This window comes from Hemibagrus wyckioides, linkage group LG06 (assembly GCF_019097595.1).
Source record: "Hemibagrus wyckioides isolate EC202008001 linkage group LG06, SWU_Hwy_1.0, whole genome shotgun sequence".
NCBI lineage: Eukaryota > Metazoa > Chordata > Actinopteri > Siluriformes > Bagridae > Hemibagrus > Hemibagrus wyckioides.
Genome location: NC_080715.1, coordinates 8,436,733 through 8,455,874, shown reverse-complemented (window position 1 = coordinate 8,455,874; position 19,142 = coordinate 8,436,733). Strand labels below are relative to the sequence as shown.

The 19,142-nt window shown below is 41.9% G+C and overlaps 1 protein-coding gene across 1 annotated transcript in view; it reads left to right on the top strand.

Moving 5' to 3' along the window:
- Positions 1–4,682, top strand: part of dnajc10 (DnaJ (Hsp40) homolog, subfamily C, member 10) — a 31,988-nt gene extending 27,306 nt beyond the window's left edge. Inside the window, exons 21-23 of the mRNA XM_058393335.1 lie at positions 2,219–2,341; positions 2,517–2,624; positions 4,051–4,682. Coding sequence (XP_058249318.1) covers positions 2,219–2,341; positions 2,517–2,624; positions 4,051–4,062 — 243 coding nt within the window. The 3' untranslated portion in view covers positions 4,063–4,682. The remainder of the gene's footprint in view (positions 1–2,218; positions 2,342–2,516; positions 2,625–4,050) is intronic.
- The last annotated feature ends 14,460 nt before the right edge of the window (positions 4,683–19,142 follow it).

Genomic DNA, 19,142 nt, shown 5'->3' with positions numbered 1-19,142 from the left:
AATCACTTCCATGGCCACAGGTGTATAAAATCAAGCACCTAGGCATGCAGACTGTTTTTACAAACATTTGTGAAAGAATGGGTCGCTCTCAGGAGCTCAGTGAATTCCAGCGTGGAACTGTGATAGGATGCCACCTGTGCAACAAATCCAGTCGTGAAATTTCCTCACTCCTAAATATTCCACAGTCAACTGTCAGCTGTATTATAAGAACGTGGAAGTGTTTGGGAACGACAGCAACTCAGCCACGAAGTGGTAGGCCACGTAAACTGACGGAGCGGGGTCAGCGGATGCTGAGGCGCATAGTGCGAAGAGGTCGCCAACTTTCTGCAGAGTCAATCGTTACAGACCTCCAAACTTCATGTGGCCTTCAGATTAGCTCAAGAACAGTGCGCAGAGAGCTTCATGGAATGGGTTTCCATGGCCGAGCAGCTGCATCCAAGCCATACATCACCAAGTGCAATGCAAAGCGTCGGATGCAGTGGTGTAAAGCACGCCGCCACTGGACTCTAGAGCAGTGGAGACGCGTTCTCTGGAGTGACGAATCGCGCTTCTCCATCTGGCAATCTGATGGACGAGTCTGGGTTTGGCGGTTGCCAGGAGAACGGTACTTGTCTGACTGCATTGTGCCAAGTGTAAAGTTTGGTGGAGGGGGGATTATGGTGTGGGGTTGTTTTTCAGGAGCTGGGCTTGGCCCCTTAGTTCCAGTGAAAGGAACTCTGAATGCTTCAGCATACCAAGACATTTTGGACAATTCCATGCTCCCAACTTTGTGGGAACAGTTTGGAGCTGGCCCCTTCCTCTTCCAACATGACTGCGCACCAGTGCACAAAGCAAGGTCCATAAAGACATGGATGACAGAGTCTGGTGTGGATGAACTTGACTGGCCTGCACAGAGTCCTGACCTCAACCCGACAGAACACCTTTGGGATGAATTAGAGCGGAGACTGAGAGCCAGGCCTTCTCGTCCAACATCAGTGTGTGACCTCACAAATGCGCTTCTGGAAGAATGGTCAAAAATTCCCATAAACACACTCCTAAACCTTGTGGACAGCCTTCCCAGAAGAGTTGAAGCTGTTATAGCTGCAAAGGGTGGACCGACGTCATATTGAACCCTATGGATTAGGAATGGGATGTCACTTAAGTTCATATGCGAGTCAAGGCAGGTGAGCGAATACTTTTGGCAATATAGTGTATATATATATGATTTTGTTTTTATGATGTACACTGATCAGCCATAACATTATGACCACTGACAGATGAAGTGAATAACTCTGATGATCTCCTCATCATGGCACCTGTTAGTGGGTGGGATATATTAGGCAGCAAGTGAACATTTAGTCCTCAAAGTTGATGTGTTAGAAGCAGGAAAAATGGACAAGCGTAAGGATTTGAGCGAGTTTGATAAAGGGCCAAATTGTGATGGCTAGACCACTGGATCAGAGCATCTCTACATCTGCAGATCTTATGGGGTGTTCCCGGTCTGCAGTGGTCAGTATCTATCAAAAGTATCCTTTAAGTCTTGTAAGTCCTTTAAGTCCTATAAGTATCATTTGACTCCTGTGGGCCCATGTAGGCCAGACCTCGCAAATTAGACTTAAAGGATTCTGCTGCTAACATCTTAGTACCAGATACCATAGCACACCTTCAGGGATCTAGTGGAGTCCATGTCTCGACGGGTCAGGGCTGTTTTGGCAGCAAAAGGGGGACCAGCACAATATTAGGCAGGTGGTCATAATGTTATGCCTGATCAGTGTATATTACTTAGTACTTTCTTACAGGTGAGAAATGGTAGAGATGGTGTTTCTTGGTAATGAGTGTTTCTTGGTACTCTGGTTCCTGATTTTTCAGACACCTTGTACTGTTATTGTTTCTAAAGTAACAGCGTATTTACACAGAAGTGTACGCCTCTCTCTTCACACAAAGTAGGGCTAATTAACAAACGCTTAGGGAACAAATGGAAACGTATAGTTTTGATTTCTGTAAGGAGATGGTGTGTGTGTGTAACCTTTATGAGAGGAGTCTCCAGTGTCAGTGCTTTTAACTTGGTAACCTTTAGGCTGAGGACATTCTAGATATAAATCTCTTGCTGTTGTATAAGAGGAGTAAAACATTTGGGAGGTGCTGTTAGAGGGAAAATACCATGAGGGTGTTATTCCTCATCTTAAGGTACACCTTGTGAATGAGCTGGTGTGTGTGTGACGTTTCATGTCATCAACAGATGCTGAAGGGCACAGTGAGGGCAGGAAAAGTAGACTGCCAGGCGCATTATGAACTGTGCCAGCGTGCGGGTATCAGGTCCTACCCCAGTGTCCGCTTTTACCCCAACCTCGGCACAGCACGGGTGAGTGTTAGTTTCGTGTTTGTCTTTGGTAACCCCACCCCCCCACCCCACCCCTTTCTGAACTTACCCTCATTCTTATGAATTGCTCAGTCATACAGAAACTTCTCACTATTACTCACAAAACCAAACCTCCACTGTGTCTCCTCTTACTCATACACACGTCTCTCTCATACAGCGAGACCAGGGAGGAGAGTACATCAACAGCCAGAACTCCAACGTGATCGCTGACATCATCCAGCAGAGACTCCAGCAGCTCGGCAAACAGAGGAAACTCAAACCCAAGGTGACTGCCATTATGTGTTAATAATCCAGCTGGTAGTTTGGTTCCTTCATGTGCACCCCAAAATCATGTCAATCTGAAGAGAATTATTGAAAGAAAACATGGACAATGTGTTCAATTAACAACACAAATCTCCATAAACACAAACAGTTGATGTGTTAGGAGCAGGAAAAATGGGCAAGCGTAAGGATTTGAGCGAGTTTGACGAAGGGCCAAATTGTGATGGCTAGAAGACTGGATCAGAGCATCTCCAAAACTGCAGCTCTTGTGGGGTGTTCCCGGTCTGCAGTGGTCAGTATCTATCAAAAGTGGTCCAAGGAAGGAAGAGTGGTGAACCAGCGACAGGGTCATGGGTGGTCAAGGCTCATTGATGCACGTGGGGAGAGAAGGCTGGACCGTGTGATCCGATCCAACAGACGAGCTACTGTTGCTCAAATTGCTGAAGAAGTTAATGCTGGTTCTGATAGAATACACAGTGTATGACGGGTCAGGGCTATTTTGTTAGCAAAAGGGGGACCAACGCAATATTAGGCAGGTGGTCATAATGCTATTCCTGGTCGGTGTAGTTGAAATATTATCATAATATTTGCAGCAGCAACAACCATGATGCTATAAATACCGGCTTGCTCACACTTTTGTATCAATTATGGGGCATATTAACAGCCAGGGTGTAGTTAAGCCCAATTTCACACAAGAGAACAATTCAGCAATAAATGTAATATCTAATGTGTATACTTATTTAATAAGCTTCAGATGTTTGGATTGATCAGGGGTTTAACTCCACTCTCAAACAGGATATAATTTATGTACAGATTCTGAGCAGCACAGCTTTCTCACTCCAAAAATGTTCTAGTCATCCACAGAGAATTGTATTAACGCCCATAAACGATCACTTTCCATGTGTGATTAGCGCCCTCGTGTGGCCAACAGCGATCTTTTCTTTATAGGATAGCAGTCTGAAAAAGAGTCTTCAGAAAGTGGTCAGATGGCATAACAGAGCATACACCAACCAGGCATTACATTATGACCACCAGCCTACTATTGTGTTGCTGCCAAGACAGCTCTGACCCGTTGGAACAGGAACATCCCCAAACTGTTCCCACAAAGTTGGGAGCATGAAATTGTCCAAAATGTCTTGGTATGAAGCTGAAGCATTAAGAGTTCCTTTCACTGGAACTAAGGGGCCGAGCCCGACCCCTGAAAAACAACACCTGAATTCAATGATTTGGAAAACTTTTGTCAATATAGTGTATTTCCAACTCAATGCTAAATGCTTGTACCAGTTTTAAACTGCTCTCTGATATTTTAATGGGAGACAGGAGAGATTAAAAAGCTGGAATGATGTTATTAACACACGACATTAAACATTGCGATTTTTTATTGTTTGTAATCTGACATTAATCTTGTTTGTCTTTTTTATTTCTTTCAGGATGAGCTATGAGACATTTTTTAAGAAGTATCCACTCTACAATCTGTGGCAGAATGGACTGACCTCTACACACTTCCCAGATGTACACACTAAAAGACTTTTTCCACAAGCTTTAAAGTGTGCGAAAGTATTTTTTACCTCAGAGTGTGTGACGAGACATCGTAAGAAAATCCTTCTAAACACCAACGATCTGCTGGTTACTGAAACAACACCATGTTTCTGACCCTGTGTTAATTGAGTACTGAGGAAATGTACCGTATGCAGTACCGTGTCTCATATACATGATGTTTCTCTCGGTGTCATGAATCCAGTGTGTGCGTGTGTGTGTTAGTATTTTATCCCAGTGTTGTGTTGTAGAGCGAGAGAGAGCATGGTCATTTATAATGTTTTTATTTAATGCTGCTTCCAGGGATGATGTCTTCATCATGAAAGGTTTTGCTTCACTCGTTGTTTCTGCTGAAGCATTGTAATCATTCATTCAGTATGGGTTTTGACGGTTTATTACCTTCTGTAATATTTGCCTTACTTTGAACTGATTGTCATTTTGATCAAAGAATAACGGGACCTTTCCACGGTCACGTACTGCTGTTTTGTACAGATACATGGTGTAGAATAAACTTTTCTACAAATGAGATCTTCTGTGATGTTATTATTGATTGATTTTATTTTGAGGGCCGGTGATCATCGCATTTCAGTCACCTCTCTTCGTTGTCAAAGATGTCAGTCACCCTTAAATATTTTCATCCAAATATTGATCATCTAAATGGTTATAATTGCTTAATATAACAAACATCAAGCTCAGCTGATTTTTTATATATATATATATATATACTGTGTATACCTCATGCATCAAATAACAATGAACCCTTCAGTGTGTCGTCTGAACACGTGCTTCAGTGGAAGTGAGGAGACTCGTGGGATATCTGACCTCGTTTACAAAAAGGAGTAGAATAGTGTATTCAAATTTGCTTCATTTGATTTCGTGTCCTGGAAATTGTGCAACATCCTGAATGCTGAATAGTCAGGATACGGAACGATCCTTTTATTTTCTTATTTTATTTTCTTTAACACATCAACTTTTTTCTAAAAAAAAACAAAAAACAAAACACAATATAAACCTCACAATATCCATCCATCCATTTTAACACACACACACACACCTCTAGAAGGATGGATGGATGAATAGATAGATAGATAGATAGATAGACAAACAGGTAGCAGACAGACAGATAGATAGATAGATAGATAGATAGATAGATAGATAGATAGATAGATAGATAGATAGATAGATAGATAGATAGACAAACAGGTAGCAGATAGATAGATAGATAGATAGATAGATAGATAGATAGATAGATAGATAGATAGACAGACAAACAGGTAGCAGATAGATAGATAGATAGATAGATAGATAGATAGATAGATAGATAGATAGATAGACAAACAGGTAGCAGATAGATAGATAGATAGATAGATAGATAGATAGATAGATAGATAGATAGATAGATAGATAGATAGATAGACAGACAAACAGGTAGCAGATAGATAGATAGATAGATAGATAGATAGATAGATAGATAGACAGACAAACAGGTAGCAGATAGATAGATAGATAGATAGATAGATAGATAGATAGATAGATAGATAGATAGATAGATAGATAGATAGATAGATAGATAGACAAACAGGTAGCAGACAGACAGATAGATAGATAGATAGATAGATAGATAGATAGATAGATAGGCAGATGGATGGATGGATGGATGGATGGATGGACAGACGATCAGGCAGACAGAGAGACAGACAGACAGGTAGATAGATAGACATTAGCCCTGACATTAGTTCCATCTGCACAACAAAGACACTTTTAGAGTACTGACGATTCGCATAATTAAATTTGGTAATTATAATACCAAATACACAGATAATGATAGACAGACAGACAGACAGACAGACAGACAGACAGACAGACAGATAGATAGATAGATAGATAGATAGATAGATAGATAGATAGATAGATAGATAGATAGATAGATAGATAGATAGATAGATAGATAGAGGTGTGTGTGTGTGTGTGGTACTTGTAATACAGTAAAACCTACTTGCCTGTGTTTATTATGAATCGTCGATCCATCCACCATCACCACTAAAACACGTCTCTCCTCCAGTGGGCTCCCTGTAGTGGTCAAACAGGATATGGACAGGATATGAAACTTCACTAAAAAAGAATAAAATATAAGATATACATCTAATGCACCTAAACACATACATGTGAGTTTGGAAAACAGCTCATTTTCACATGATATTATAACAAACACAGCACACTGCCTCACCTGTAGGACTCGAGAGAAGATCCAACACTGACCTCTTAACTAGAGTTCCATATTCATTTTCCTCATCCGAGTCTGAATAATATTACACCACACGTGTGATTTAACAGACTATCAATGCTGCACACCTTCCTTTTCATATCTGTCTTTTAACTTTTTTTTGCCAAAGAGCAACTTCTCTACAGATAAAATTTCAGCCATTAACAGGCATTTCTTTTCTCGTACCCACAGCACCAAACTGTTTATTTCCTGTCTGTACCAGAAAATGCTGACTCATTACAAGTAAAGAACTACTTGTCTCAATCTTATCAAAAACACTTGTGCTGTTAGAGCCAAGCACAGAATGATGTACTGGACGCTAGCCAGTCGAACATTAAGGACACTCCACTCCAGCAAGACTGCTTTTTATCTGCCAACATCCTCAATCTGGAAGATCTGAGGGCTCTGAGGTCTTGTACTTTTATAGCTTTCTTTATTTAATACGGCGAAGTCAGGTGTTGACTGATGTATATTAATGTTCTCCTATTTTCAGTGTACACAACCTCCTCGGGTCGTTCTCCTGGGGTCTATTATGACCTGGTCAGATGTTTGCTATTAAGAATGTAATGTCCATGATTTCAATGCAAAATAAAATAGCAGCTTGTCTTCATAAGCACTGACTGACTAATGCAGTGGATTCTGTATGAGAAACAGATTTTTGGGTCTGAAAACTTTCCCTGTTAGTTTCTTTCTGCTGCAACACGGAATTTCCTGACCTAGATGACACGTATCTTTGGTCATTTCGACACAATACGTGTCAGTTTGTCTTGACTGTAGATCCTTTCTTGTAATTCTGGGCCAATTTTGTTATTGGAAATGAGGATAAAGTTTCATGTCCAAAAGGGAAACTATACAAATACATCAGACAGGGCTTTTTATTTTCTTCTTCTCTAGGTCCAGAATAATGTCGTTGTTTTCTCAGGGCTTTGAGGACAGCTGTAGATTCCTCTGTGATCTTGACTCCATTAATACAGACACTGTGCCCACAGTCGATAGTCACTGGATTCTTCAGGAAATGAAGACAGGACTGGACAGTTAAACCCTTTCTGATCAGTTGAAACACTGGTCAATTCTTTTGCCATCTCAGACTGAGATAATAGGAGTGTCATGCTAGTGCTTGCAAGTTGTTTATCACTAAAATTCTTCTAGTTTTACCCACTCAGCCTTTTGTATTCCTGCCTCTTGCCTGCACTTCTGATGTCACAAAGGCATTTAGAATAATTATTAGCTTATGTGTGTTGACTAATTCTAGGTCAAATTCTTCTCAGAAAGCTATTTCTGTTTGGTTTTGAATATTCTCTGAAATATAGAGACACTGACCAGGCAAAACATTATGACCACCTGCCTAATATTGTGTCGGTCCCCCTTTTGCTGCTAAAACAGCCCTGACCCGTCCTGCACTGTGTATTCTGACACCTTTCTATCAGAACCAGCATTAACTTCTTCAGCAGTTTGAGCAACAGTAGCTCGTCTGTTGGATCGGATCACACGGGCCAGCCTTCTCTCCCCACGTGCATCAATAAGCCTTGACCGCCCATGACCCTGTCACCGGTTCACCACTGTTCCTTCCTTGGACCACTTTTGATAGATACTGACCACTGCAGACCGGGAACACCCCACAAGAGCTGCAGTTTTGGAGATGCTCTGATCCAGTGGTCTAGCCATCACAATTTGGTCCTTCATCAAACTCGCTCAAATCCTTACGCTTGTCCATTTTTCCTGCTTCTAACATCAACTTTGAGGACAAAATGTTGACTTGCTGCCTAATATATCCCACCCACTAACAGGTGCCATGATGAGGAGATCATCAGTCTTATTCACTTTATCTGTCAGTGCTGTCAGTTTCCCTTCATTGGAACTAAGAGGCTCAAACACAAAACACCAGAGCTCCATGAAGACATGGTGTGGAGGTTAAGGTTGTGAAGTGAAAGAAGTGGAGTGTCCTGCACAGATCCCTGACTTTGACTCAACCCCACTGGGATGAACTGGAACCCCGAATGAACCCCAGACCTCCTCACCATCCTAACATCAGTTCTCACTTGTAGCTGAATGAACACAAATCCTCACAGAAGCTGTTATAGGACCAGCTCTATAGTGATCTCCATGGTTTTTGAAAGCACGTGTCCACATACTTTTGCCAGTATAGAGTACAGAATACAGTAACACAAATTCGATTCCCCACAGTGATAGTGTCTGGGAGTCCATCTGGGAAGATGAGCTTCTCTTTTTTTCCACCAGAATGACACTAGCCAGTAGTGGGCATCAGTTAGCCCATGTGTACGGAGATGGGCAGTATTATTAATCACCACAAGAGGGCAAGGTAACACAATCAAACTGGAATTTCCTTAGGAGTAAATTCAGTAAAGCTTAACCCCCATTTTCTCTGTTTATCCATGGATAACCTTTAACCTAGTCCTTAACCATAATCCCAATGCAAATGTAAATGCAGGTAAAATACAGAATATAAGATCTCCAACATCACCTCCAATAACACCACCTCCAACATCACCTCCAATACCACGTCTAACACCACCTCTAACACCACCTCCAACACCACTTCTAACACCACCTCCAACACCACCTCCAATACCACTTCCAACACCACCTCCAATACCACATCTAACACCCCCTCCAACACCACCTCCAATACCAGGTCTAACATCACCACCTACAACACCACCTCCAATACCACCTACACCACCACTTCTAACACCACCTACACCACCTCAAACACGACCTCCAAAATCACCTCCAACATCACCTCCAATACCACGTCTAACACCACCTCCAGCATCACCTCCAACACCACCTCCAATAACACCTCCAATACCACATCTAACACCCCCTCCAACACCACCTCCAATACCAAGTCTAACACCACCACCTCCAATACCACCTACACCACCACCTCTAACACCACCTACACCACCTCAAACACGACCTCCAAAATCACCTCCAACATCACCTCCAATACCACGTCTAACACCACCTCCAAAACCACCTCCAACACCACCTACAACACAACCTCCAAAACCGCCTCCAGAAGCACCTCCAATACTACCTCCAACACCACCTCCAACATCAGCTCCAATACCACGTCTAACACCACCTCTAATACAACCTACAACACCACCTTCTGCATGATGGGTGTGCATCAGGGTCAGTGTCAGCCAGGCATCAGGCATGTGATGGAAACATGTCTTAGATGGAATACACCATTCAGGTCATTTCTGTTAATTGGATCTTAACTGGAATATTTATTTATCTTTGGTTGAGCTAACATTTGTAAGTTATTAAGTGCTAGCTTCAGTGATTAAGATGTTGGACTACTGATCAGAACATGGTTGTGTTTTCAAATCCCAGGTCCACCAAACTGCCACTGTTGGGCCCTTGAGCAAGGCTCTTAATCCTCAACTGCTCAGTTGTATAAAATGAGATGAAAGTCTATCTGGATGAAGACGTCTGCCAAATGCCATAAATGTAAATTAATTACAGTGAAAAGAAAGAGCACCTCAGTCCCACTCCCAGTGTTCTTAAAGTGCACATAATCCTCTCTCTGGGCAGCCAACATCTCTCTCTCTCTCTCTCTCTCTCTCTCTCTCTTTCTCTCTCTCCCTAGAGGAGGTGGTGATGGGCTTTCAGAGCTCTCCCAGATGTTGGAGAAGAAGAGGAGATGGGGTTGAGTGCAGTATGGCAACACATCAAAAACCCTTTCTCTTTTAGTCCCTCGCTCAGTGCGTGTCCTGGCCCATATGCTGGAATTGGACATGCCCCATGGCCTTTGTGCTGAAAAGTACGTACTGCTTAGTCAGGATGAGATCAACTTGTATAACTGTTTACACACACACACGCAATCCTTACGCACACACAGGCAGACACGCACACAAACTTGGGTGAAAAACTGTACCACAGTGGCTGTTAGAATCCAGAGGCTCTGGCCACTTGAATTCAGGCCCACAGGGAGGGCAACACTCTCCAAATCCTTGCAGCTTTTGCCAGTAACTGTTAAGGCTCGTTTAGACCAGTGGAGAGTCTTGGAAAGGCATAAGGCAGAGTATATGATGTGTGTGTGGGTGGGTGTGTGAGAAAATTAAGCTCTATGTGTATGTATGAGAATCTGAGCTCTGTGTGTGTGGTTCCCTGGTAATGCATGATTCCAAGAGATTCCTGCATGTTTTTATTTTTCAGAATAACAAGAAATGGCATCAGTGGGTTGTAGCACCTTGTAACAACTGTGGTTTTCCGTGATGAAGGAATTCTTTTCCCTTGAAAACATGCATTTAAAAAGCCCACGTCATTTAAAAGACATTTATACTGTCGTTAATGTCTTATGTGCATCAAAGCATTAAAAGGAGTACCATTATTTTTCGTCAAGTTTTTACAAGTTCTCAAGTTACAAATCATTTCATTTTTCGCTGCTTGGAATGGAAAATGAGGAGTTCACATGAAAGGAGCCAGGAAGGAGGTGAGGAACGCTGAGGGAAAATACCCAGGCAGCTTCTACTCCTCTTGTTTATGAGCTTCACTCCCTCATCCCTGAGTGCCTTTGACCAAACCTAATTGTTTTCCTCTGACAGATGCATGACTTGTAACGTCAGTTTTTAAAAGGCTGTAAAGCTACTTGAGCTGTAATTTCTTTTTCACAACAACACTAACTTCAAGAGTCATGTTTTTGGAGTTGTAAACTTCATCATCATGAACAGCAGCTTCAGATCAGCCTTCGTGGTTTTTTTTGTTTTTTTTAACACTGTTTTTGGAGAGCAAATAGGAAAGGAAAAGCAAAACGTTAATCTGTATTCAGCCTGCTGAATGGTGAGACAGCGCTACGGAAGATTTCTGCACATTCAAATCATTTCGTCATCAACCCAAGACATGTTTGTTGTAAAAAGCTGCGTACTGTAAATCTCATTTATTTAAATAAACATGGTGTATGATATCATTGACATCCCTTTATTGCAGCCCTGCTCATTCATGTATTTATCCAATTAGACAATCATGTAGCAACAACACAGTGCATAATATAATTCAGATACAAAGTCAGCTCTTGTGGCATGGTGGTTGGTGCCAAACAGATTTTTTGTGTTTGAGTATTTCACAAACTGCTGATCCTCTGAGATTTTCATAAATAGTGCAAAACAATAAAAATATCCAAGTGTTTTAGTTCTGCAGCTGCTTAATGCTCCCAGTATATACAGTGAGGGAAAAAATTATTTGATCCCCTGCTGAGTTTGTACGTTTGCCCACTGACAAAGAAATGATCAGTCTGTAATTTTAAGGGTAGGTGTATTTGAACAGCAAGGCAGAATAACAACAAAAAAATCCAGAAAAACACATTTCAGAAAAGTTCTACATTGATTTGCATTTTAATGAGTGAAATAAGTATTTGATCCCCTATCAATCAGAAAGATTTCTGGCTCCCAGGTGTCTTTTATACAGGTAATGAGCTGAGATTACAGTAGGAGCACTCTCGGGGAGAGCTCTTAATCTCAGCTTGTTACCTGTATGAAAGACACCTGTCCACAGAAGGAAGCAATCAATCAGATTCCAAACTCTCCATTATGGCCAAGACCAAAGAGCTGTCCATGGATGTCAGGGACAAGATTGTAGACCTACACAAGGCTGGAATGAGCTACAAGACCATCGCCAAGCAGCTTGGTGAGAAGGTGACAACAGCTGGTGCGATTATTCCCAAATGGAAGAAACACAAAAGGACTGTTAATCTTCCTCGGTCTGGGGCTCCATGCAAGATCTCACCTCATTTTCAGTTTCAATGATCATGAGAACGGCGAGGAATCAGGACAGGACAACCGCACCGCATCAAAGGGACGATGGACAGAGCCATGTACCGTCAAATCTTGAGTGAGAACCTCCTTCCCTCAGCCAGGGCATTGAAAATGGGTCGTGGATGGATATTCCAGCCTGACAATGACCCAAAATACATGGCCAAGGCAACAAAGGAGTGGTTCAAAAAGAAGCACATTAAGGTCCTGTAGGGGCCTAGCCAGTCTCCAGACCTTAATATCATAGAAAATCTGTGGAGGGAGCTGAAGGGTCAGCCACAAATCCTTAATGACTTGGAGAGGATCTGCAAAGAGGAGTGGGCCCAAATTCCTTGAGATGTGAGATGTGTGCAAACCTGGTGGCCAACTACAAGAAATGTCTGATGTCTGTGATTGCCAACAAGGGTTTGCCACCAAGTACTAAGTCATGTTTTACAAAGGGGTCAAATACTTATTTCACTCAATAAAATGCAAATCAATGTATAACTTTTTTGAAATGTGTTTTTCTGGATTTTTTTGTTGTTATTCTGTCTCTCACTGTTCAGATAAACCTACCATTAAAATTACAGACTGATCATTTCTTTGTCAGTGGGCAAACGTACAAAATCAGCAGGGGATCAAATAATTTTTTCCCTCACTGTACAGATCTCATGGCAGAGATCAGACAAAAAGCAATGCTAATGCTTACAGCATTTAGCAGACACCCTTATCCTGAGCGGCTTACCATTTATATCTTTTTTTGTTTTACAGAGTAATTGAGGGTTAAGGGCCCAGGGACCCAGCACTGCCAGCTTGGTGGTCCTGGGGCTGGAACTCACAACCTTCTCAACACCTTAACCACTAAGCTACCACGTCCCACATGCTTGACTGATCCCACCATCTCTCAGGATACACGGTAAAAATCTACGTCAAGGCGTAGACTTCTCTGTTCTGGCACCTGTTTGGAATGAACTTCCCATCGATGTTAGACCAGCCGAGTCCCTGGCTGTCTTCAAACGACAGGTGAAGATCTATCTCTTCCTGAGCTACTTAAACTAGCACTTTGTTTTATATATAAAAACAGAGGTTTAGACTGATGGTATCCTTAGTCTGTGTCCTAGTGAACCAGTACTGATGCATTGATAGAGACTTCAGAGCATTTTTGGACATCTCTCTGGATAAGGGCTTCTGCCAAATGCTGTAAATGTAAGTGGAAATGTAATGAGCCCAATGAAAAGCACTGAAAAGATGGAGCTACCCGAGGGATCAAGTCTAAGGCTGGTGTATACAGGTGAGACTATGGTGAGACAAGGACATGAAGACATTTTGTGCCTTGTTGTTGGGAGAGGTCAGAGTTTGAACTAACCACTATTTATAGCTGTGGTGATCTGAAAACACTCTCTGCTCCAGGGACGCTGCATCATGGCTGACGCTGTGGTCTGACCACAACTTTCAAAATAGGTGCGATATGTGAAGAAAGAGTTTCACTGTGCTGTAATGTATATGTCACAAAAATAAATGCTTCTTCTTCTTCTTCTCCTCCTTCTTATTTTCGTTCTTCTTCTTCTTCTTCTACACAGAAACTGGACATTTGATGATTGGACAAAGACCAGGCAAACTTCTTCTCTTATTCTGAGCCCCAACAGCAGCAAACTTGATGTGATCAGCATTAGACTGAGCATCTTGCCCTGCAATCCACTGGACCATGTTCTGGATCAGTGATGACCAGATGTTATTTAGGATTTTTTTTTTTAACACACTGAGATGGTGTTGTGTTTAAAACACAGTAACGATGATGACAATTTAACATAATCGCCTACAATTAAAACGATAACTGATCCATTTAGTAAAATGCCCGAGTAACGCATGAATAAATGATTTGGAAGTCAAGCATATTTCTCAGAAAAAAACACACCAGACAGACACCAGCATTCGTGTTAAGTAAACAGCCACACTAACTCACTGTTTCCCCTGAGTGAATCTGCAGAGCCCCCCTACCACGCCTGTTTATCCAACCAGCTAATTCCTCAACAATACACAATACACAAAGGTTCACGGCCAGGTGCCACTCACAATCCGTAGAGGATTTTCCCTGAAAGCTTGTTTTCAGCTCAACTATCAATGAGTCCCAGACAGGAGGGAGCTCAGACAGACTGATGGCAAACAGACAGAGCCTCCTAGTCAGCAGGACAGGACTGGACACAAAGGAATTAAATTAAATAAACTTTATTTTTTCCCTAAGGGGGCAGTTGGTCAGGGCTTGTAAAAATAATGTTGTAGTTCAACAGCCACTGTGACTGCTTTCTGTTTTCACTTTATGTCATATATCTTTATTTTAAAATGCATAGGAATCATGGAAGACACACAGACACAAACCTGCAATAAAGCAGATACATGAGGTCAGTTGGAGCAGACTACATTTCCATCAGGATGGTTTTTACTCTTCAACACTAATATGTAGAAAAGTTACACAATTTCTGCCATTTTAAAAACATTTACAACTGCGTTTCTATTAAATCTAAAGAGACAGCCCGGGGGTGATGGGACACTACATGGCTAAGTGCTTTTGGCTCGGCTTCGTCTCGGGGTAAAGTTGTTTATTTTTCTGGCAGGACGTGAAACAGTGAAGCATTGATGCAGATTTCAACATCTGTTATAACACACCTGCACACACACACACACTCTGTGGTCATCTGCTGTTAAGGACACTGACATGCTGTACGAATGTAAAACTTCGCACTGAGCAGACATTTTAGATTCCATCATCCTTCCTGAATAATTTGCTCAGGTTAGTGCACAGATAGTTCATATAGCTCATAGCAACGGGCTTAGTGTGACGTTGTGAGACATTCATGGATGTTGTCTTGTGATTTATTTCCCTCCTTTTTCACCCTGTGTTCCAGTACTGCTTGTAATTGCACCCTGATTGATTTGCCTCCCGCCATGCGCCCATGGATAGATCCCAGCCTCTATCTTAAAATGGCTGTATGCACTGATAAACTAAACCCTTAACCATGTTTTATTATCTTGAACTCTAACTATGTTATTGTACATGTTCTGTGTTAGTTTAATTCCAGGATCTATTTTATGTCCATAAAATGTCATGTGATAATAATGGCTAAGAAACATCCATCCATTTTCTATACCCGCTTTATTCCTAATTAGGGTCATGGGGATCTGCTGGAGCCTATCCCAGCACACATTGGGCGAAAGGCAGGGGTACATCCTGGACAGGTTGCCAGTCCATCACAGGACCACACACACTTACGGGCAATTTAGAATTACCAATCAACCTAATGTACATGTTTTTGGACCTTGGGAGGAAACCCATGCAAATACGGGGAGAAGATGCAAACTCCACACAGAAAGGGCCCTGTCTGTTCGAACCCAGGACCTACTTGCTGTGAAGCAACAGCGCTAACCACTAAACCACCGTGCTGCTAAGAAACAGATCTTAGTATTTCAGCTTTTATTTACTATAGCAGATTTTTCACTGGGTCAAATGTGGCACTATATTTTAATTGGTTGTGGTAGCTCAGGGTCTATGGCTCTGAAGGTTGTGAGTTCAAATCCCAGGACCACCAAACTGTTGCTGCTGGACCTTTGAGTAAGACCCTTAACCCTCAACTGCTTGATTTGGATAAGGGGTTCTGCTGAATGGCGTAAAATTCTATTGAGAAAATCGCTTTAGGTAGTTTTCCATGGGCTTCTCATAATCCTTCTTTGGAATTTTTGCTCATTTCTCCTCACAGGTCAGGGTTGAGGGGCTCCTTGCTCAGACTCACTTTTTTCCCATTCGGTTCACTCATTTTGAATGTGATTCAGGTCAGGGCTTTGTGATGGCCACTACAATACTGCTTTTAAAGTATTTTGTTACAACTTTGGATGTAGTGGAAGAACCAGCTACAACCAAGTTTGAACATTCTGGCTGATTTAGTATTTCTAGCTAAATCTTCTTTCTCATCTAGTACATTTCTGGCATTTGGCAGATGCCCTTATGCAGAGCAAGTTACATTTTTATCTCATTTTATACAACTGAGCAGTTGAGGGTTAAGTGCCTTACTCACAGGCCCAGCAGTGGCAGCTTGGTGGACCTGGGATTCAAACTCAAAACCATCCAATCAGTAGTCCAACACCTTAACCACTAAGCTACCATGTCTATGCTAAGCTACCATCTTTTTTCCAGAGTGCACCAGTCTCTTTTCCAGCACACACCTCCACAATATGATGCTGCCACCCCAATGCTTCACAGCTGGGAATGGCATCTTTGGATTAAAAGCAATACCATTTTCCTCCAAACATTGCACTAATCCTAATGATAAAACAGTTCAAATTTTGACCTGAGAGCACGGTGCTAAAAGCTAGTTATCATCTGCAAAATTTAGTCTGGTTTAATTTTACCATCTTGATGTAGAGGCTTCTTGTTTGCACAACAGCCTTCCAAGACACGGTGGATGTAATGGTGGATGTACATACTTTGGTCTCTGACGCCTTCAACAGCTTCATCAGTTTCTTTGATTACATTCACATTTATGGTGTACAGCAGATGCACTTATCCAGAGCGACTCACATTTATCTCATTTCTTACACAAAAAAGGATTAAAGGTCTTGCTCAATGGCCAAGCAGTGGCAGCTTCCTGGGATTTGGAAGAATTCACAGAAAATAAATAAGGAGAAACCGCCAGGGTGAACTTGGAGCAAGGACGTACGTAGAAGAACGTCATATCTTTAAAACTCCTCACAGGTTCGTTTGGGCTTTAAACACATTGTTTGTGTTTAAATATAACCAACACTATTAGATGGAAAAATTAAATCGACTCATGTTAGTTCTTTTTAAGTGAATGTTGGCTTGACTTCACTTCCTGCAGGCCTTTGCGTGCAAAGCTTAATTAGTAGTTCTGGGAATATCTGTGAAGAAACAGATTAGTTCACACTGAGAACTCAACCGCAACAGGCCAATACTAAGTGCCAGAGCAGTTTGAAATAACTGCAGAATAATGATCGTGACCTTGGGGTCAATGTGATGGTTTAGAAAACAACCCAAGTGGTAAGAATTTCATCAAGAATTGTATCCAGTAAGCACAGGTTAGTGAATGAATACATCACAGAAAAATGCTAGACAACCTAAGCTTAATGCAAGACTAATGAAATTTGCTGTATATATGATTATTTGATCAAAAGTATTTAAGGAATATATAAATATATATTTCCCTGAACAAGCTTTCAGGGAAGCATTCTGCCCTGAAACGTGAGACTCGGTCAAAAATAACCTACACTCGATATAAAATTACAGGTTTGGGCTTTGCTGCACACCTCAAATCTGAGCCCATGACTCTAACACATTTCAGCATGTGTTTCTGATTGTGGGTACGCACTCACGAAACCACAGAAAATCGACCAACTCAGAAAAGCTGCAGTTCTTTAAAGATCTGTGTGGATACAGTTACCTATAGAAAGGTCAGGTGTGTTATGATTGGGTTCTAGAGTGACAGGGTGAAAGCTTGGAAAAAGGCTTGGGGGTTTTGGAAAGGTTGGTGTTTAAATACTTGGTGGGTGAATATTTTTCATGTGGAATTATAGAGTTATAGATACATTCATATGCATTAAAAAATAAAACATGTAAATCTCTGAGTCTTCTAGAAAGACAATTTTCGGTTAGGAAATATTTATTTATTTCTATCAAGATATCTATAGTTTGCATTCTTAATGAGTGAGTCAAGTAAAATAAATCACTCGTGTGTGTGTGTGCATCAGTATGCTTGTAGAGATCTTTCTATTGCAATTTTCTTTTGTTATTCTACTACAAAGTGTCAGAAACTCCTCACACTGCACCTCGTTCCCTCAGATATACTAGCACTACCCGACTGGTCCCACCATCTCTCAGAGCCCAGCATAGGTGTACATCAAGACTCTGTTCTGTTCTGGCACTGAGGTGTGATGGTATGAACTTTCCCTCAGATGTCCGAACAGCTGTCTTCGAACGACAGAATCCTCGGATCTCAGTCTGACCAGTGGGATATGCTGGACAAACAGGTCTGATATACGGAAGCCCCAACCTGGGTGTGGACCCAATGCTGTGAAAATGCTCTAATTATCAGCTCCACAGAAGCAACAGTGATGGAAAGGGAGCTTAAGGTCACCTTCTTAGTTGAGATTTATGAAGTTGTGTTTAATCGAAATATTAGGTTTGTAAAATAAATAAGCTGGATACAAAATCTCTGGATGTGAAAAACATCGCTTTACTTTTTCTGTAATTTCTAAATGGGTTATTTTGACAGAAACCCGGTGTAAGACTTGTAAGACGCTTTGGGATGTGGATGCTGAAGAGGAGAGAGATGAGTCCGTCTCCCTAATTCTGAAGACAGGAAGGAAAACAGGAGGTGAACACTTCCACTGTGGCCTTTTGCTCACTTCCCACATGCTACGTAATTTCAGCACGTTAAACAGATTGATGGTGGAGGCTCCTCGCCAGTAAGGCACGGTGGAGAAAAGCACTCTGATTGAGGTGATCACTTACCATGGGAGCTATGAAGCGAGGCAGGACGGCCAGTTAAACGCCGTAAACCCTCTGTTTCGTGTTAATTCTCCCATAAACTCTGCAGTAAATGATTGCACTGGCCGACTCCCTCGTCACATAAATCAGGTGGGGTATAATTTCCGAGCCATCTCTCCGGAGGGATAAATACAGAGCGTAAACCTCAGCTCCATTTCCACGGTCAAGACAGGCCGTGGGAAATGCATGTCTTAGGGAAACAAATGGAAGCCGGGAGAAAATAATTGAGAGATCGTGGAAGCTGAATCGTATCCAGGTTTTGGGGTTTATGAGTTTTATCACTGTTTTATGATATCTTTTTAAAGAGAGCGTGTATGTAAGGGTCTCGGATCTAGGTTCGTATGAAACTGACCGGCGCAACCATAAATGGCCTTCTTTTTCGTGTAAAGGGAGCAGGAGGAGGCACTCAGG